At 34.4% G+C, this 21745-nt stretch overlaps 2 protein-coding genes across 3 annotated transcripts; one reads left to right on the top strand and one right to left on the bottom strand.

Moving 5' to 3' along the window:
- Nucleotides 1–674: 674 nt before the first annotated feature.
- CRR42 (DUF3148 family protein) lies at nt 675–1364 on the bottom strand. Its single transcript, XM_078307215.1, has 2 exons — nt 1032–1364; nt 675–919 (listed from the first exon to the last, which is right to left on the bottom strand). The coding sequence occupies exons 1-2, from the start codon at nt 1307–1309 to the stop codon at nt 817–819; spliced, it is 381 nt and encodes a 126-aa protein (XP_078163341.1). The 5' UTR covers nt 1310–1364; the 3' UTR covers nt 675–816.
- Nucleotides 1365–12514: 11150 nt separating this feature from the next.
- Nucleotides 12515–20465, top strand: LOC144557773 (histone deacetylase 15-like). Of its 2 annotated transcripts, XM_078306348.1 has the most exons (17): nt 12515–12632; nt 13606–13946; nt 14126–14213; nt 14498–14559; nt 15211–15286; nt 15446–15510; nt 16071–16126; nt 16322–16445; nt 16526–16651; nt 16783–16833; nt 17455–17523; nt 17809–17917; nt 18266–18345; nt 18671–18753; nt 18857–18902; nt 19347–19515; nt 20045–20465. In XM_078306348.1, the coding sequence occupies exons 2-17, from the start codon at nt 13632–13634 to the stop codon at nt 20191–20193; spliced, it is 1668 nt and encodes a 555-aa protein (XP_078162474.1). In that variant the 5' UTR covers nt 12515–12632; nt 13606–13631; the 3' UTR covers nt 20194–20465. The 2 variants fall into 2 exon arrangements, with proteins under 2 accessions (XP_078162474.1, XP_078162475.1); XM_078306349.1 differs by lacking the exon at nt 12515–12632 and having other exon boundaries at nt 13507–13946.
- The last annotated feature ends 1280 nt before the right edge of the window (nt 20466–21745 follow it).

Below are 21745 nucleotides of genomic sequence, written 5' to 3'. Positions count from 1 at the left end.
ACAAAATTACAAACTTATAAATATTTGTGTTACGTAGAATCAAGTTGTTGATGTAGCTAAACAAAATTCTAAGATAGTTTGTAATTCAGTGTTGTAAATAATGGTATGCGTTCGTCAGACAGAAAGGGTACAGTCAAGCGATTAATCAGAAATAATCGAGAATAATCAATCAATTAGTCGGAAAATTTATAATGATTTAGTCACTGCCAACGACTAATCGACCGGCACTGGTTTGTATTCATCTTTCACAAGATCAATAGGATGATAATGAATGAAGTAAAATATGCCGGGGCGCATCCAGGGCATTTTATCATTCATCTTTTACCCATTGATCTCGTGAAAAATGGATAAAATTTTATTTTAGAATTTTGTATTGTTTATAAATATGTGAAAAATGAATAAAAAATATTTAGAAATATAAATCAAGGCCAAGGGTTCTGAATTATCGATCATGCCAACATTTTGGCTAATAGGACCAGAAGGGGAAGTTTCAATTACTGGATTTACTTTCCCAATTTATGTACCCTTATAATGTAACAATGTAATCCATGACATCAGTTTGAACTTTGAATGAATTGGAACCTAGCATGCAGTTAAGCAAAAAAAATTGGATTTATGAAAAGTTCACAAATATGTATGAAATTGCTGAATTTAACAGTATTAAAACCCAAAACTTACCAAATCAAATTAATTTAACAAGAAATATATTCTGTTCCCAAGTAAAAAAAAAAAAACAATTTCTTTAGCACCTATCTCTTATCAACTAAGGCATCCATTTTCAAGATAATAATGATATTTCTAATTGGTTTTCGTTTCTTATTCTTCTTCATCAAAAGGTCTGAAATATTTGCCATCGAGAAGGTAAGTTCCTATTGCTAGACGAACTGCCCATACATCCTTCGGCTTTCTTGCCACAACTCTGTAATTATAAGATACAAATTAGCTTAATTAACCTACAATAATTTAACTTTTACATCAGGAACTGCATGACAATGCGAAAATTTGCAAAGAAAAAATCAAATGAAACTGACCTTCCTACATCACCGGCCTTGACTTGACCGGTGTTTGCCCGCAAAGATGGCATCGGTGTAGCGGTCTTCAGAGCCGGTGGGGCCTCGATAATAACAATTGGTGAACCGACATTCAGCCCGGCTTTGCCACTTTGTGATGTGTTGCCTGAATTTGATGCACAATTGATCACAAAACCCGATCGCAGTGTCCTCCGAGCTAAGCATTTTACTTTAGAATTCAGAGGAAAGGGGAGTTTGGTGCTTGTAAGATTAGCACTGGGAAACCATGGCGGTGGCATTTTCTCTTTATTTGTGGATTTTGAGAGTCGATTGTATCAAGGGGTCATAAATCATTCCCGCTTCATATACGAAGTTGATAAGATGAGCTTTGGCCTTTTCCTCAACGGTCAACATCCCCTCCATTTCTCCAGTTCAGTACATTTGTCCCTGCTGATTGGCAAGCCCACGCCGCACCACGTGTCCCCTTATAGAAGTTTTCTTTGATATCCCGTGGCGCTGAATACCGTATTGTTCGATCGGTCATAGCATTTTTTACAGCAGGTCCAACCAAGTGCCAATCCCGAAAACCTTTGAACGGGCCAAATCTCACCAGTGTTATGAAAACCCTGGACAAATCCAGTTTCGAGCCACTGGAAAATAAAGCTGCGGAACATACTGGATACTCTTCCTCAACAAGACTGATAACAGAATTATGTTACAATCATAGTTAGCTGTTGTAAACCTTAGTTAGAATAGTTAATTTCTTCTATAAATATCAGTCATTCATGAACAAACAGATGTCTAAGAATGTATTTCTGAATCTCTCTACTTCTATACTGGTACACACTGTATGTTCTACAAAGCGATGGCTTCCCAGACCTGGATGTTCCCCGGGCATAAATGGGGATGAATGTTAATCTGTAAAATATCTTCTTTAATCAGCGCTTCATTTTTTTATTCATTTTACTTTATAATTTCAGTTATTTTATGGTAATATTTTGACTCTGATCCAGTCAAGTCAAACCTTTTCTTACCGGCTTAGTGCATGTACGCATCGCTCCAGCAAGATAAGGATCCAAATCTTTTTTTTTTATTAAAATCGTTCAAAATTTATCAGACGGCTTCAATTTTTTTCTTTATATCAATCTAATATATTAAAACGATTAAGATATAATTGAAGCTGTGTGATAGATTCTGAATGATTCAGATTAATATATATATATATATATATATATATATATATAGGCTGTAGCTAATTTGCTGCCGGCAGCATTTCTGCCGGCGGTGCTGCCGCCCATTTTTCTGTTTTGTGATGTCCAAACAACAAATCCAAACCGTTAGATATTTAATCTATATTATAATCTACTTGGAGACCAAATTTTACATTTTTTTGAATTTTTTTACTATATATTAAGCTGGTTTGAAAACCGCTGATTTCAATGCTGCAGAAATTTACTGAAATCAGCGGTTTTCAAACCAGCTTAATATATAGTAAAAAAATTCCAAAAAATGTAAAATTTGGTCTCCAAGTAGATTATAATATAGATTAAACATCTAACGGTTTGGATTTGTTGTTTGGACATTACACGGCTAAATATAGCCCCGGCAGCACCTCTGCTGAAATGCTGCCAGCAGCAATTTAGACAGACCCTATATATATATATAGAGTAAGGCTACGCTACTTCGCGAATTAAACATGTTGTTTTAATTCGCACTCATATCTCTAGTTTCGAAGTCCAAATAGCCGATCCAAACCATTAGATGTTTAATCTATATTAAAATGTGCTTGGAGACCAAATTTTACATTTTTTGGAATTTTTTTACTATTTATTAAGATGGTTTGAAAATTGTTGTTTTTATTAAAATTCTGCACCATTAAAAAACAGCGATTTTCAAACCATTTTAATAAATAGTAAAAAATTCCAAAAAAATGTAAAATTTGGTCTCCAAGCACATTTTAATATAGATTAAACATCTAACGATTTGGATCGGCTATTTGGACTTCGAAACTAGAGATATGAGCGCGAATTAAAACAACATGTTTAATTCGTGAAGTAGCGTAGCCTTACTCTATATATATATATATTAATTTTCAGAATTTAACATGACAGAACTAGAAGACAACATAACGGTGTTTTTTTTGGGGCTTTCCACTAATTTCTTACATGACTCATTTTGGGTCCTGGGAAGAAATTTTCTTGACCCAGATAAATTTGGAATGAGATCTGCTGCTATTCAAAACCGCTGCTATTCGTGCTCTTCTCTCTATCTCTCTCTTCTTTCTCTCTCTTTTCTCTCTCTTCTATTTCTCTCTCCTCCTTTTTATAAGAGAGAGATAGACACAAAAATGGAGAGCACCACACTGCTATTCTCCCTAGAATAACAGCGGATTTGGATCCGATAAATCTCCAATTCGACTCTTATTGAAATTCGAACTTCTAAAGAGATTTAATACGTAGACAAAGAGTAGAGTGAACTTTGAATTTTTAGTCATTATTATCAAATTATTGTTGCTTGATTTGGTTTTTCAATGTTACATCTTTGCTATTTAGTGGGTGTTAGGCAAGAGAAATCAAGTCTTTTTAAGTCTCCTTAAGTTTTTTCAACTTTCTTAGTTATTTAATCCTTCTGAATATTTTTTAACGAGGATTAAGATCACCTCATTTAGTTTTTTATTATCCGAATCTTAAGACATATTTACCACCAAATTAATTCTCTCTAGTTATTATATAAGAATTAAGACAATCGAACATAAACTCCTTAGTACCGATTAAGATTTAATCCTACACGAGCTACTTATAGTGTTTAATTAAGTTATGTTAAAAATTCTATCTTAGCCAATTAAATAAAGGGAGTACCTAGCTATCCCCCCAAAACAATCCCCCATTTCATCCCCCACTCATTAACTACTTCAATAACTACTAACTACCTAGGGGGACCACTTACTATTTGAGGACCACCAAATATTCGAAAGATTTTACAACTGGCGCACGTAAGTATTCATATATAATGCATCAAGTATTCATCTATAACATATCAAGTATTCATCCTAAGATATCAAGTATTTAAAAAAAAAATCTGGACACGTTTTTAGAGGTGGTTTTTTTTTTTGCCGTTCAATCTAATCAATATTTCTGACGATCGGTGAGGAATTTTGCAAATATAAAACCACAAATATTTTCTACATAATTTTATCTTTCAAATGAGATCCATGATGACATACTTTCGAGTTATCCGTTGCACAAGTATTCATACCTTATTGAGAAAGTATTCATTCTCGTCATGCAAGTACAAAGATAAAAACTGGACACATCACTCATCCATCTTTTACACGTTCTTAGAGGTAGCTGTTTTTTTCTCCGTTCAATCTAACAAATATTTCTGACGATCTGTGAGGAATTTTGAAAATCTAAAATCACGAATATTTTCTACACAATTTTATCTTTCAAATGAAATCCATGATGACATACTTTCGAGTTGTCCGTTACACAAATATTCATCCCTCGCAACGTAAGTATTCATTACTCATTGAAAAAGTATTCATCCTCGTCGTGCAAGTGTAAATACAAAAATTGGACACATCACTCATCCATCTTTTACACGTTTTTAGAGATGATTTGTTTTCTTCGTTTAATCTAGCCAATATTTCTGATGATTTTGTTCGCTTACAAAAGTAGGCTACAAAGTCTCAGGTATAGCAAGCTATACCAGTTTAAACCTTGAATCTACTCTCGTCTAGGGTTGCAAGTGCACAACCCTATCCGTATAGTATATTAAGGTATCGATCCTCAGGGACGGTTTAATTCGATTCTAAATCACCACTTATCCAAGCTAGGTACTAGAAGTGCGAAGAGTTGGGTTTGATTTATTTATATTTCCTAATTTCAAATGAAGATTCAATTAACAGTAATGAAAGCAGTTAAAGGTTTTAGTTTTGAATCAAAGATAAAAGGCGTTCCTAGGGTTTCAGGTTTCATCCCAAACTTTGCCTTCTCTGGACCTATCATGCGACTCGCATCATCTCTGATGCGGGTCGCATGGCCCTCGAGCAGAGCTGACATGTGTTTGTATCTAAGTTGATTTCTTGTGCGAGGCTTCAACCTGTGGCTCTCGCCTACTGGTATCTAACCTAAATTGATTGTCTGGTTAACTAGAGGTATCTACAACCTTTCGATAATAGAAATTTCACCTCTCGGCTACTATTGATCTTAGATCTACCTCAAATGCTCAATCACAATTACAAGATACATCAAGGCCAAATTACTAGAAGAGATGCTATAGACATCTAACAGTAGACAATCAAGAATCAATCAAGAAATCACAATCAAGCAAACAATGAATACTCAAACAACAATCACACAAGTTCAAACTTAGATCAAAACATCATTCAACTCAAAGACAAGGTTTAGAGACTACATCCTAACCCTAAGAACTAGAGATCTACTCAAGCATAGCAAAAGAAAGCATAAAAGAGAGAGAGAATAGGCAGATCATGATGAAGCTCAAAGATCCAAGGTGGATTGGAGAGGATCTTGCAATCTTCTCTTCTTCTCCAAGCGATCTCCAATCTCTCTCTTCTCTCTTGATCTTTTCTCTCTCCTTGAGGCTTTGAATCTTTAAATTTCGGAACTCCCTCTCTGGTAGCAGGGGTGGCCTATTTATAGGCTTTTTAAAACGAGTGCTTCAATTCTGGGCCTTTGCTGTCTGCTCTGGAAACTCGCGATGCGACCTGCATCAGGTCTGATGCAACCTGCATCGACTCTGATGAGGGTCGCATCGGCTCTGATGAGGGTCGCATCGGATGTGATGAGGGTCGCATCGGATGTCTCAGATTTCAGTAACTTCCCTGATTTTGCCCGTTTTCGCCTGATTCCTGCAAAGTAAGAACCAAAACATAGCAGTACCACATTCTATGGATATTCAATGTAAAAGGCACCATTTGTTGGTTCAAAACATAGATTTTTGTATGGAAACAAGTCGAAATAATAGGTCTAATAAAGTGATATCAGATTTGTAAGAAATTTTGCAAATCTAAAATCATGAATGTTTTTTACACAATTTTATCTTTCAAATGAGATCCATGATGACATACTTTAAAGTTGTCAATTGCACAAGTATTCATATCTCATGACGCAAGTATTCATCCTCGTCGTGCAAGTGTAAATAGTTCATGTATCAAAAGTATTACAAGCATATATGCATACCTCGATTAATTTTACAAGAGCAGCAAAATATTATTGAACATTGTTTTATTACTCTTTAGTTTAATTTTATTTTTTGAAAATAAAAAATAGTTGCCACATGTTTCACTGTCGAAACAAGAATAATTTATCAAATTTTAGAGATCATGTAATGAAAATGTTACCAATAGAAAAAAAAACAATATTTAAAAGAAACAAAACATATTTCATTGACTATTCATACATATAGGTTGAAGTATTCATACATAAGATATCAAGTATTCATTCATACATGTTAAAATATTCATACCTAAGACATCAAGTATTCATTCGTATACCTCTATTTTTTATACGTTAAAATCTTCATACCTAAGATATCAAGTACTCATTCATACACGTTGAAGTATTCATACCTAAAATATCAACTATTTATTCATACAAATTAAAGTATTCATACAAAAGAAAGCGGTCAAGAAAACATAGATAAAAGTATCCCAATATTAGTAAAATTGAACTAAAAAAATATAAATCCAATAGACTATTAGACAAAAGATAAGCTCCCTTTTTGATGTAACATCCCGTAGGCTTTTATAAACAACCAAATATGCATTACATCAGTTTCATGAGATAACCTATCTACAGGCATGAAAGTACACGTAAAAATAAAAATGAAAGCATGTCTACACCTGTAAAAACTAAGCAAAGAGATTTACAAATGTAAGCACAACATTAAGTATTTTTAATAATATAATTGTAATTCTAAATCCTGCCTCAAATGTGATGTCCATGCTGGTAGCAAGCTGTAGCCACATCACTGGTACACCATTGGTACATCACTGGTACGCTACTGGTACATTGAATCAGCACAATCCTTGCAAAAGGAGGCGACATCCTTCAAATACTCTCAGCGCCAAAGTTACTTTTGAGTTGGCAGTAGGTCATTTGAGATTTAAAAGTCTGACAAGCATGAAGCAAAATTCAAAGGAAGTCCCCGATTAATTTATAATCTGAAAAAACCTTTAAATTAATTCAGATTTACTTCTGATTTCAATAACCAGTATCAAATCTGTGCAAAATAGTGATTTGATACTAGAGAATTTGCAAAATCAACAAGATTGTCTTCTAATCACATAGAATCAGTACCTTGAACTCTGCCTCGCTTTCCTCTGCACTTCTCGCTCATGCCAGAAAGTTCGAAGCTGATCCAGACCGATCGGGTCCAAGTTTTCCACCTTGAGACCAAAGATAGTGGTTCAAGAGGCAAATCGACTCATCGGTGCCCAAGCCGGAGACTGAGGTGAGAGGAGCGGAGGAGGCGGAGGAGGCGGAGAGAAGTGAGACGCTGAGCCGAAGATGAAGGAGGGTGGAGAAGTCAGAGGGCTCCGATGGGAAAAGCGTGAGAAGATTGTCAGCGGCGGAGCTAGCGGTGGAGTAGAGACAGAGCGTGATGTATTTTGGAGAAAAATAAGGAATTTGATTTTGAGTGGTAATGAGTGATTGCTACGACTTTGAGAGGGGATCAGGTTTTGGTATTTTTTTTTTCTTTTTTGAGAGAGGGGATCGTACGGGATATTGCTACGAATGAGTTTGACAGTTATGCGCGTTGACTGGAGTTGACGGGGGACAGAACGGGGGATGGAAGCACGGGGAAAGATATAATTACCCTTAAATAAAATAAGTTTTTATTTTTTACCCATATATTAAACCTCAGTCATCTTTATAATATTTTATTTATCATTTATCTATTTTACAGTTTAACATGTTTATTTGTTATATACAAAATGAAAATAAATAAAAAATTATCATAAAAGTTCAATTAAGATTACAAATATAATTTTAAACAATCTGTAAAATCCGCATATATACACAATGTAAGATGAATTGAATGAGTTTAATGACGATTTTTAAAAAATACGCTATATATAGTCGGATTGTGTTTAATTTTTACAAAAATTTATTATTCTCATATTGTACTTGTACATCCCTAGGGAAGAACACCGATTTTTTTTTTATTTGTGACATTTTGAAAAAAAAAAAAAATTAGTTCATAGCACCTGGGAGTGTTAATGGCACTCTTTAATCTGTTTATTCGATCTGTATCGTATTCGATAAGATGGGTATAGGTAAGACTATTTTTTTCATAAACTTGTTGGGTACGGATACAATTAAAGATTTTTTTCGTTATCTAAATGGATAAGGGTACGGATAAAGCCTATTTCATATATGTTACCTGATCGGATAATTATAAAAAAATTGTATATGTTATATATATTAATTAGTAATGAATATTTATTTTTCAACTACTCTTGATAGTTGTATTATACTTAATTGATTATTAAATCATGTAAATAAATTATAACAAATTCCAATAAAATTTTAGATCTTTAAAATACACATATGTGTGAAATGAATGTGAAGTTTTAATGTTTTATTTAGTAAATAACAAAAATAATTATTATATTAGTATTACATGTTATTTACATGCTACCATTTCGTTATCCAATAACCATAATAGATAAGGATAGAATACATATAAGAAAAATTATAAAGAATAAGAATAAAATACGAATAATAACAATTTGTAACGGATACAAATAAGAAAATACTTTCATCTGATCTTTATTGTACCCGTTGACACACCGAGTAGCACCGATTTTGAAACTTTCGAAATATCAAGGTTCTAAATAGCGTTGATCGCGTCATAGCGGGGAGCCTCCAAAAAAAGCTATAGCGAAAGCTATGCCACATAGCATTTTTTTTATTTTTATAAAAATTATATTATATATTTGTACTAAATATCAACATTATTTAGTCTCATAGAACAACAAATAATACTAAATTGATTAAAAAATTATAATATTCATATTGAACCAGTACAAAGTTCAAATTGCGACTCAAAATATCCATAGTAATACTAATATCATAAACTATCGATCTTTTTCTATTCAAAATATCTTCAACATCATAACATAATTTATCTTTTTTCTATTTAAATTTCAAAATAACTTAGAAATTGAAAAGAAAAAAATTCATACTTCTAGTAAAATAAACAGATGATCCTTGAAGAAATTCTTGTTAGTCCCTAAAATTTTCATAATTTAGCAATTATTTATTTGATTTATCATCAGTTAAAAAAAAACCAAGGGCAAAATGAAAAATTTATTTATTTTATCAAAATTAATGTAATATTCATCAAAATTAAACAATATCTTCACCATTTATTTATTTTAAAGCCTATATAAATTGAAAAAAAAAAATAGCTCATGTTGCATAGTGCGCACTATTTGCGCTACACGCTATGCGCTATAGTGGACCGCTATTACCGCTATAGCGTCCGTAACTCAAATAGCGTGTTTAGCGTTTAGAGTCCAAAAACGCTATAGCAACGCTATAGCGCGCTATTTAAAACACTGCGAAATATAGCACCAACGCTCTGCTGTATTATGATATGCGTGCTATGGATTTTATTTTTCTTTTTTTCAAAATACTCCGGATAAAAAAAATCAGCGGCGAACCTATACTTTGTTTTCATATAGTTGACCCGGTGAAGAACCCGCAACACGGTGTAGGATTTTGATGCTTGCCGCAGCTCCAGTTCCAGCCTGCCCCCTCCCCGAATTCGCATATATCTCAAACTTCGAGTGTTTTTTTTTTGGAATATCTCAACCGTTCAAAGAAGTTCTGCACGAATCTCAAACTACAAATAATACTTGAATAGGCACCGTACACATTGGTCACGCAAAAGTTGAGATATCTGAGAGGAGACTTGAGAATAGGTCTGAACAGTGTTTTAATAATCGGTTCTTATTCGGTATTCGGAAAGCTATCGAATACCGCATATACAGTATACGGCCGAATATTCGGATTTTTATTCGGATTTATATATTCGAATTTTCAAATGAAAAATCATAGGCATTAACTCTAATAAACATAAATAAACATAGATAAACATTACAAATAAATATAAATAAAACATAACACAAGTTAGAACAAGTTAACAACTCATAGTACAAATTACAAAACTACAAATAAGCATAAATAAAACATAAGTTCAAACTTAAATAAATGAAATTATAACTTATTTGGTTCTTATTTGGATTCTTATTCTCTATTCGGAAATATTAGGTTCTTATTCGGATTTTTATTCTCTGTTAGGAAATATTCAGCCGAATAGATAATATGCGGAAAAAAATATGCGGCCGAATATTCGAAACCGAATATTGGACCGAATACTCATTTTCTATTCGGATTCCAACCGAATACGAATATTCGGCCGACTAAACCGACTTTTAAAGCACTGGATCTGATGCTCATCAGTCCTACTTTAGTTCGATAGATTCAATCACCGTCCAATTCACTTTAAGATGTGTGTGCTCTGCTCTAAAATTTGTGCGTGTCTGTTTTAATTTTTGTGCATATAGATATGAAAGTGAATCAGACAGTGTTGAAGTTCATTGGACCCAAAAATAGGTTCGATGGGCATCTGACTTGCTCCGTTCTCCTCAGAGGATACACGCTCCCCGTCCTCTAGAGAACAAAGTAGGTCCGATAGACATAGAACTTACTTTTGGATCCAATGAGCTCCAACACCATCTGGTCATATTAAGATCTGTGCGCATGAAAATTGAAACAGGCATGCACATATTTTAAAGCATAACGCACATATCTTAATGCAGATCAAATGGTGATTAAGCTAGGGGTGAAAACGGATCAGATAGTGGTAAAACCATATACATATCAAATATCATATATCAGATATCCGTAGATATATACATAAATATTTTCATAATATATATTAAATTATATAATATATATCTACTATTCACATATAAATAATAAAAATTCAAAATCATATCTGTACCATTATCCGCACAAATATTCGAATATCAGATATCAAATAAAATACAGATCCAAATTTAGGGGTGCAAACGGATCAGATACGGATCGGATATTAGACAGATACGGATACATATATTCGTTTTTTATAATAGTGAATAACATATTTTTTTCATAATATATATTAAACTATAGAATATATATATTATTCAGATACAGATAATTAAAATTTAAAACCATAAACATATATGTATCTACACGCATATTCATATCCCTATCTAATTTTCGAATACGATCGGATAATATCTGACCGTTTGGACCCTTATCCAAATTCGATCAAATAATATCCAATCTGTTCTCATCTCTAGATTGAGCCCATCAACCCAAAATAGAAATTCACATCTCTCCATTACTTGATAAGGGAATCTTTTGCAACTAATAGATCTGGACCGTTCATTTTAACTTGGCACGAATCTCAAAGCCCAATAATACTTAGTTTGAATTCCAAACCAACTGTGATATAATCTCAAACCGTGAAATGAGGGTAATCCTCTACAATATCCGGGAGAATACGAATCCCTAAAATAGGACATCCAACCTACTCTTAATTTTGATTTTTTTTTAAAATAGAACCAACTTTAATTATTTTAATATAATAAGCACCATTAAATTGATTTGTTTAGAAAACAGAGAAAACAATAAGTAGAAATGACCAATACATATTTTTTAGAATAAAATTAAAATTTTTCCTCCACCAATCTCTAGAATCGGTGAAACTATTTTTTATAAAAACCAAATATTTTATTAAAATAATTAAAATTAATTATATTTTAGAAAAAAAATCACTGAATTCCCCGTACGCCATAAGGCCGTAACCACGTTTATCAATTACCGCCGAATTCGCATCCTCTGAGGTATTATATATTTTGCGTGACCTTTCGGAAAATCTCAACCGTTATAATAAGTTCTGCGCGAATCTCAAAGCTAAAATAATGCTGGCCCCCTACGTCACTCCGAATAGACACCGGACACGTCGGTCACGCAAAATATGAGATATCTCAGAGGATACGCACTCATTTCCGCCCGCACCTAACGTCTGTCTCTATAATAATCAAGTGGCGATCCTCTGACAATGGGGTCTTTATACTAAATCTTAGTCAGGGCCGTCCATACTTTTTGCCTGATACGTTTGTTTTCCCTTGTCAGAAATGTACTACACGAGGTAGATAGTCAGTACAGTCGAAGAACCTTTTCCATTCCTTGCCACCAAATCACCAATTACTTCCCCCGCTCTTGCTCCTCCTTTCTGAATCCGTATCACCCCAGGTACCTGAGGTGCAAGTGGTGAATCTGGACCGTTTATTTCATTTGACACGAATCACAAAGGAGACCTCCAACCTCAACATGCACCGGATTGAGTTTGATATGGATGAAATTGATCTAAACCGTCCATTTTTTTCAATTGCACCTCCGGTACCTGGGGAAACACGGACTCCTTGCTTCTCCCCTCTCAAAAACTCCCTTGTTTCTCACCCGAAGAGGTAGACTGCTTCTCACCCTAAAAGGAGGCTGAGCAGTTCGATTCTTACTGGTGCTCGAGCGAGAGGTTAGAATTTCTCCCTATCGCTCCTCCTTTTCGCTTCTTACTGAGTTCGATTTTCTCTGGTCCGTACGGAACTTGAGACGCTACCATTCTCCTCTCTCGAGGTCAAAGGCGTTGCTCCCGCTCCCTTGACGCCGAGGAGGAGGGTCTGAAATGGAAAGGAGTCTCTAGTTTCTGGCGGAATGGAGATGATTCGTACTCGTCTCTGATTTCTCATCTTCCTTCTTTCTATGTGTGCTCGTCTTCTATTTGTAGTTATTGCACGTACCAATAGCGTAGAATAAGTGTCTAGCTGACATCATGTGTTATGCATGTTAGTTGGTGAAGGATTATGGACTTTGATTGGTTCATTTTTAGTCAGGGCTAGTATTTTAACTGTTTGACAGCCTCCTTTTCTGTTTAAATGAAGACCAATTTGGGTCAGTTTGATTGAGGTACAATTGAATGAGAGTGTCAAATTTATGCTAAGCTGAGTTTAATTGAGCCCTAATTCATACAATGCCGGGGCCAAATGATGATTGATTTCATAATTGGCACCCTGAGCCCTAATTCATACAATCCAGTTGGGGTTTAGTTGTTCATTTCAGGGAAGTATTGTCTCACTATAACCATTCTGAGAACATTTTTGTTTGCTTTGCTATTTTTGCAAAATGGTTGTTGTGCCCCAAATTCCCTGGCGATTGCTAAAGAAGGTTCTTTGGACTGACTTAGGGGCCCAGCTTTTATTGTGCCTCTTCTTGTTTAGGCACATGGCTCTGAAGTGATATGCTTTTTTTAATTTTAATGAAAATATTAGTGTGATTCTGTAATATACCTTTTTTTTTCTCTTTACTTTAGTGCCAACTTTATCAGTTCTTAATCACCTAGTACAAAAATGTTTGTCGATACCAGGCAATCAATTATTGAGATTTAGTAATTCTGTAGTAAAGTTACATATCGTGAGTATTTTTTATATTAAAATTGTGGTTTAACACAGATTGGATAAAGCTGTTAGATCCAGCAATGGGGGGAGAAAACGGTACTCATAAAAACAAATCAGAAAAACGAGCGCGTTTAGCACCTAATGGGTCCAGTGATGCTTCAAATCCCCCTCTGGGAGCACTTGAACCAGAGGTTTTCAAGGAGGAAAATAATGGCTCAATGGAACCACACGAGAAGGATAATACACTCAAAGATTTCTATTTTGGAGATGACGATGACGATGAAGATGATGAGGATGACGAGTGGCAACCATCCAAAATTCTGTTCGATCATGAGAACTCATTTTGCATAAACTGCACTGTGCGAAACTATGATTGCACTGCCTCCTCTTGCGAAGTAAGTTTGTTTCACAAAATATACCAGGATTCATATGAGAACAATAAAATCTCGTTGTCAGAAATCTAAAATCAAATTTTAGGGGATATTTATTACTCAGAATATTGTAAGCTAATTGTTGTTGCAGTTATCTGATAATTATTTTGTCATAAATTATGTCATGTGTGTTGTGTTTTAAGCATTGTGGTGCGGTTAAGGCTTCTAAAGTGAATGGATATGATGCCTTTCAAACTAAAATTGGAGATGCAATCAGCAGCCGATATAATGGTACTGGTCATTTATTTTTTCTCTATTCAGTTGGTGCGCATCCTTTTTCCTCCTTTCTTTGTAACTTCAGATCTTCCTGTTGTTTATTTTAGTTAACATATTCGTCAAGCGTAATGAATCCCTTTACTTAATCTATTATTTTTCAAACGATAGTATGCTTAAATGCTTTAACTTACCAATTACTCCGAAAGCTTATGCGGACAGATATGCAGTCATTTTGTACTTGATTTTCTTTATATGTTTATAACAAAGTTTCTAATATAATCTCTATATTGGAATTGTAGCTTCATCATCTTCTTCCAATACTGCCTTTGGTTTTGATGAGAGGATGTTGCTACACAATGAGGTAATTATAGATTATTTAGCTGCCCCATGAGCTTTCAAAATTTGGTCATTAACTTGGGACTCTTGACTCTTTTCTTGTGTAGATAATTTTTTTTGTTTTTGCTTTTTAAAACTTTCATGCTTCAACTTTTATTTTTTTATACATCTTCTATTTCCTTGTTTTGAAAGCCTAAATTAAAATTATGCTGGCTAAACTCATTATGCAAGGGTTATCATGCATGTAGTAAATCCAATTCTCTATGCAAAAGATTGTTATCCTCTTTAGGCTTCCCAGATGTGATTATTTTCGATTTGTAACTCCTTCCTATTGCTTCCCTTATGTTGCTTTTTACCGTATAAAATAAAAGGCTGAAGAAACATTATGTGCTGGTATTTGTAATACAAAGATACTACCGATAGAATGTAAACTTTATTGCATTTCTGAAACATACATTAGAATCCAAGACCTGTACTTAGGTTTTTCGAGTTCATCACATTTCGTGGAAATAACAAGTAAAATGGTAAACTGTAATTTTAGATACCCAACTACTGATACCCAGTTACTAAAGAAATTATGGATCCTACAGGTACCGTACTTGCTTGGGTTGAACACAGATCTTGGTACAAAATATCCTAGCTTACTTGCTTACTGATTGTATCATTCTTTTGTTAGATTGAAACGAAAAGTTACCCACATCCAGAGAGACCTGATCGTCTTCGAGCTATTGCCACCAGCCTTACTGAATCTGGTAAATTCTACTTCGTAACTAACAAAATTTAGCTTAGTGTTCCATTTTGAAGTTTTACTTTTCTGTTTGGACTTCAAACTTAGAAATTTTAGTCTTTAACCTCATCTTTTACCATATTTGGCATTCTGCTAGAAGTTAACTAATTGTTGTTTATTTTAGGTATTTTCCCTGAAAAATGTACTTTGATTCAAGCTCGTGAAATAACACGAGAGGAGCTCCTAAATGTAAGAGATCACGTCCTCTTTAAGAGAAATCGCACACATAAATAGAACTGTTCTAAACTTGGATGTGTTTTTGGAGGTGCATGATTATGAAGTAAGTTGAAAAAGGTTATGGTTCTACGGTCCATGGAGCGGGGGGGGGGGGGGGGGGGGGGGTGGGTGGTGGTAATTCTTGCTGATGTCCTAGCGTTTGTAGTACTTTATGGTGTTCCTAAGAAACCTTAGTTTTTGGATATATGAGTATATACAAAATGGTACATCTGTTGCAATAAACATGCCATTGTTTAAATTGTCTCTCTTTGGTTGTATATGTCAATTTTGCCATAAAATGTATGAACGTTTTAAACTGCTGGCATAACATTGCCACTTTATTTACACAATTGGCATAACCTTGGCATGCTTTGATTGCTCCAAAAAGTTAAATGATGAAATATTGGCACGTTGGATTTAATGAGTAAATGAAATTTGATTTCCTTTTATGTCATAAAAGAATTTTGCATTCTACTTAGTAATTCTAGCTTTTGTTTTTGTCTTTAATGCACCATCTGTCAAATTTCATACAGGTCCACTCCCTTGATAATGTTGAAGCCGTTGAGCAAACGAAGAACATGTTCTATAGGTGAGTTGGTGCTTTTTTGCATGAAGACATTAATTTAATTATTTCGCTGTGGTCCTGCTGTTGCATTTGTTTTATAAATAAGTACAGCTTAAATTATACCTTAGCCTTTGAGAAAACAACTAAATGATTTCTTTTTTTTCTTAAGATATATTTAATGACTGTTTAACCATATATGTGAGTTTTTCAACTTTACAGCTATTTCACACCTGACACATATGCAAATGCACATTCGGCATGTGCTGCCAAACTCGCTGCAGGCATTTGTGCTGATCTCGCGACCTCCATCATGTCAGGACGTTTCAAAAATGGCTTTGCTCTGGTAGAATTTTGTTTACACTAATCGGCTGATATTCATTTTTCTTCCTAAAATTGCTTAATGGTTAATTGTTTGTGATTCAGGTGAGGCCTCCAGGACATCATGCTACTATAAAGCAAGCAATGGGATTCTGTCTACATAACAATGCAGCTGTGGCCGCTATAGCTGCTCAGAAAGCCGGTGCACAAAAAGTTCTTATAGTTGACTGGGTAATGATGTCTAATATATACTTACATTACTTTTAATGCTACTGTATTCACGAAGATGGTTGGCGTGGTATGTATGGAAAATCTTATGTTTGCTACAGGTCGGGTTTCATCACACTTAACTTTATGTGCAGGATGTCCATCATGGCAATGGCACGCAGGAAATATTTGATGGAAACAAATCAGTATGTTTGTTTTTACCTTTAGCATTAGCTCCTTTCTTTTAACAATTGTCTGTCAAAAGAAGAAATATAGCATATACAACCTCTTTAATAATTTTCTTAAATATCTTTAGGAGGGAGAAGCCGTGAACTAGAAGTTACTATGTCTTTCTAGGTATCACAAACTAACAGTTCGAGAAAACAAACAATTATTGTTATCTTTCAATGTTGCAAATCATTGTTGCGAAAAAATTTGTTACAATGTTGTTGCATTACAACGTTGCTATCCTATGTTGCATATTAATATTGCGAGGAATGAAGTTGTGCTTGAATTTATGTCTTGTTCTCAGTTCAAGAATTAAGTATCCTGATCCTAATAAGGTTTTTAGGCTTAAATTTATTATTAGGATTAGCTTCTATTGCTTTCCTTCATGAAGGAGTTTGAAAATGGATTGGTGATAAGGATGGTTAAGTTAGGCATTTCCCAGGAAAGGATGGAATTTCAATTTTAGGAATAAATTGAGTTGAACTTGGTTGTACTCGAAAATTATTTTGTCGTCAATTTGGCCTTGTTCTGGATTTGTAGCATAAGTTGGTATAACAACTTTTCTTTCATTATTAAAATGAGTTTGTTTGCATTTTCAGGTATTATATATTTCTTTACATCGGCATGAAGGTGGGAATTTCTACCCTGGTACGGGATCTTTTGTTGAGGTAATTTATTTCTCCAAGAGCTCTTCTGGATTTCATGTTTCAAACATGTTTCATCAAGATCAAAAGCTTGGGGTTTGGGTCGATGAGGTTAGATTTTGTCAGATTTAGTGGAAGCCTACTGGGGTTCGAGGAATAAATCTGTAGTGTAAACACCAAACAAGGTAAAATAATAATAAGGAAGATTATTTGGCTAAAGGCCAGTACCGCCAAAAAAAAAGGTAAAACTGAAATTTGGTGCTGTTGTTCTTTTCAGTACTAACCTGGATATAAAATTTTAATTTGCAGGTTGGAACTAATGGCGCTGAAGGATACTCAGTGAATATTCCTTGGAGCTGTGGTGGGGTAGGCGATCGGGATTACATCTTTGCTTTTAAAAATGTTGTTCTGCCAATAGGTAATTTGTCCTTTCTTGTTCTCAACTTCTATGTATTTTTCTTTTCGGTTATTTACCATATAGTTTTTTGTCTTTTATATTTTTGGTTATTACACCATAGTTTCCTTATCTCCTTTTAATTGTTTTTACCAGTATGTGTCTGCCTCTATGACAAATTGACAACTTTTAAGACAAACTTGTGCTTGTTTTGAGATTCATAGGCCTTGCTTAATGTTCTCTAATTTTATTTGTAATTTAAGTTCAACAAATTATGCATTGTGGATTAAGGAATTTGTATGTATCATTGTTGTATTGAATACTGTAGTGAGTTGTAACTCTTTGACTTAAATGTGACATTTTCAACTTCAGCCAAGGAGTTTGCACCTGACATGACGATCATATCAGCTGGCTTTGATGCGGCAAGGGGTGATCCCCTAGGTGGATGTGATGTGTGTATTTTTAGATCTTTTTAATTACAACTTTTCATCAATAGAATTTTTCCATATGCTTATTTTAACAATTTGATTTCCAGTTTCTTGTTTTAATATCACACTAAATGAAGCAAGGCCGATTATTAGAGAGATTTGTATGTTTTGACTCAGAATGCATATTGGTTCTAGTCACATTAATTGCTATATCAGGCTTGACAGGGTACATATGGAGTTAAATTAGAATAATATATAGCAAAATTGAGGGATTTGATAAACTTTGGCCTGTGGCTTCTATGAGTCATAATTTATTTGAATATACCTTCTCAAGTGCATCTGCTATCAGGTGACTCCTGCTGGGTATGCACAAATGGCACACATGTTGACTTCTCTTTCTGATGGAAAGTTGTTGGTTGTACTTGAGGGAGGGTATGTAGTTATTTTCTCTTTTTTTATAATTGTTTTAGTTTAAGCTTAAATTATTTCTGTAATGCAAGTAAATTAATATGTTGTGGCCTGTATGATTAAAAAGGTATAATCTTCGCTCGATATCCTCTTCAGCTACAGAAGTGGTTAAGGTATATTATCATTTATTTTTTGAAGTGAAAATTTTCATCAAGCTCCAAAATTTAATGTACTATATCAGCGCAAATAATTATGCACCCTCTGATCCCTTTTACCTCGTTACTGTTTCAGCCAGTTATCCAAAATTTTGATTGATACTTGTAATTACAAGCACCGACTGGTATAATATGGATACTGTGCACCTTTTAGTCTAGCACATATTGTACAAAATTCCAAACTATGCTCAATTGTATCCCCAGTTAAATTCTCATTTGTGAATCTTTTAGTCATGCAGTACTGCAAGTAAGCTAGAACTAAAAGAACAGAGGAAATAGAAAGGTTGAAAGTTGGTCTAACTGCTATACCTGTATATCATATCTGCACATCAGTTCATAATGGTACGCAGTGTTGCTCGTATGCATTGCCAATAATATTCAGAATAAAATTCTACATGGCAGGTTTTGTTGGGAGAGAAACCAGAGATTGAGCTAGAAGACCCGATGCCATCGAGGGAAGGCTTAGAAAGTGTTCTTCATGTCTTACAGATACAAGTTCACTATTGGCCAGTTTTGAGTCATCACTGTGCTGTTGTGAAGCCTTTTCTGGATTATTACTCTTTAAGCAGTGGTGAGTTGTTTTGAACCTACAGGTTTGATACAATCTCATCTAATCATTATGGTTGCTTGATTGTTAATTTTTTAGGCATAAACATCATGTTTTTGTCAGCAAATAAGAAGTGATTAACAATTAAAAAGTTCAGGCTACTACCAAGTAAATACGACACCTTAAAGTCCAGTACAACTATAATATTAGACCTTCCACAGGAGGGTAAAATTTGCAATTTTGTTGGTAATTTCATTCTTCAAAATGCATACCGATTTCCAAAATACAATTGACCACTTTTCCTGATAAAGTTGATGATACTGATAACTTCTCAATTTATTTTTGCTAGGATTATTGGTTGTTAAAGGAAAGAAATTATAGTAAATATAATAATAGCTGTAATTAGGTAGGTAATACTGTAATAGTTGGTTTTTCTTTTTTAGATTTTCCTTTGGTCTACATATTTGTACAGTATTGTTAATTGAGATATATAGAAATTTCCACTTTCAGTGTTGTAATAATAATTCCTAATGTTTGACTCAAACATCTACAGTGATAAACATAGGAAACCAGACGAGGAAGAGGCCCCACTACACTGGGCCTTTCTGGTGGAAATGTGGAAGTAAAAGGATTTTCTTTGAACTCATTAGCAAGAGGCTTCAAAAGAAAAGGTTGATGAGGCATGATAAGGGAATCAGATAAAAAGTTTACTTCAGCATTTTGCATAATTCTTGCATTAGGTGCTGCTAGATCTTAGTGCAGCTTTCTCCGACAAGAGGAAAGTTGGATGTGTAATTGGTGAAGCTTTTGTTTTGTAACATGGTAAATCCAGTGGGAGGTTTGGGGCAAAACCCTAAACCTTAGTCTTATTGTTAAGCAATTGCTAACTTTTTGGAACTGAGAACGCGACTGATGACCTGTGAATCTTTTTGGTGGTAGTTGTGAAACATGAATCAAACACCTTTTCCGTGCGTGCTCTTTGTTTTGTTTTATTACCTTTGCTTGTGTCCTGTGCCAACCTTGAAATTTGTTGGTTCTTGAAAATTTTGTAGAACAGGTGAAATTTTGTTAATTATCCGATCAATCCAATTAAATCCATGCGAATCAACTTTAATTTACCCATAGTACGCCTGATCACCCCGAACCACTATCTCTGGGCGTCGTTTAGATGTAAATTATGCTAATTTGGGGGATAAGCGGTGGTTTAATTTTGGGGCAAGAAAAGGCCCGCGTTCTATCTCGAGTTTGCATTGGGGTCGACGTCTCTCGTTCTTCTTTCCCAAGTAATATCTATAGGAGTCTCGGTTATGTACACTAAGACGTGAGGTTTGAGAAAGGTATCAGGTCTTAAGGGTTCAGACTTCAGATAACTGCACGTCTGCACACTACTTCTGTCATCTCTTATTTATACTTCAGAATATACTCTTTAATACGGACATGAAGCGCACGGCCGTCTAGCGTGCCATCCCGATCTGCCCACAATTTCTATCTCGTGTTTACAGGCTTGCAGCAACTTTAAAAGGTGTTTTATACTTGATTGTAAAATTATTTCTAATTTTGGTCATAAAAAATAAAAATAAAAAACAGAAATTATTATTTAACCTATTCTTTTTTGGGACGTGATATGAGTACCCGCACTCTCATCCCCCCATTATCCCCCCAATTTTATTTGTTCAATCTCATCCACATTTCTCATGATCTATAAGGAATTTTGCGAATCTAAAATCACGAACGTCTTCTACGCAATTTTATCTTTCAAATGAGATCCATGATGACATACTTTCGAGCTCGTCATCACACAAGTATTTATACCTCGTCATTTAAATATTTATACCTAGTATTTTTCACATATGACACTGCTGACATTTAAAAGTATTAATATCAAGTATTACAAATATTTATACCTATGCACGGAAGTATTTATACCTATGTGGTCAATTATTTTTGTTAGATAAAGGTTGACACAGGGACGATTAGGAAAATGTGATACGGAGATGCGGGGTCCACGATTAGGGATAAAATACTTACAAGTATAGGTATAAATATTTGCACGATGAGGTATAAATACTTAAATGACGAGGTATAAATACTTGTGTGACGATGAATCCGAAAGTACGCCATTATGGATCTCATTTGAAAGATAAAATTGCGTAGAATACGTTCATGGTTTTAGATTCGCAAAATTCCTCATAGAACGTGAGAAATGTGGAAGATATTGAAAAAAAAAACTCACCTCTAAAAACGTGTATGATTC

Source organism: Carex rostrata, chromosome 8 (genome assembly GCF_964058835.1).
Source record: "Carex rostrata chromosome 8, lpCarRost1.2, whole genome shotgun sequence".
Classification (NCBI taxonomy): Eukaryota; Viridiplantae; Streptophyta; class Magnoliopsida; order Poales; family Cyperaceae; genus Carex; species Carex rostrata.
This window is presented reverse-complemented; position numbering and strand designations above follow the sequence as displayed.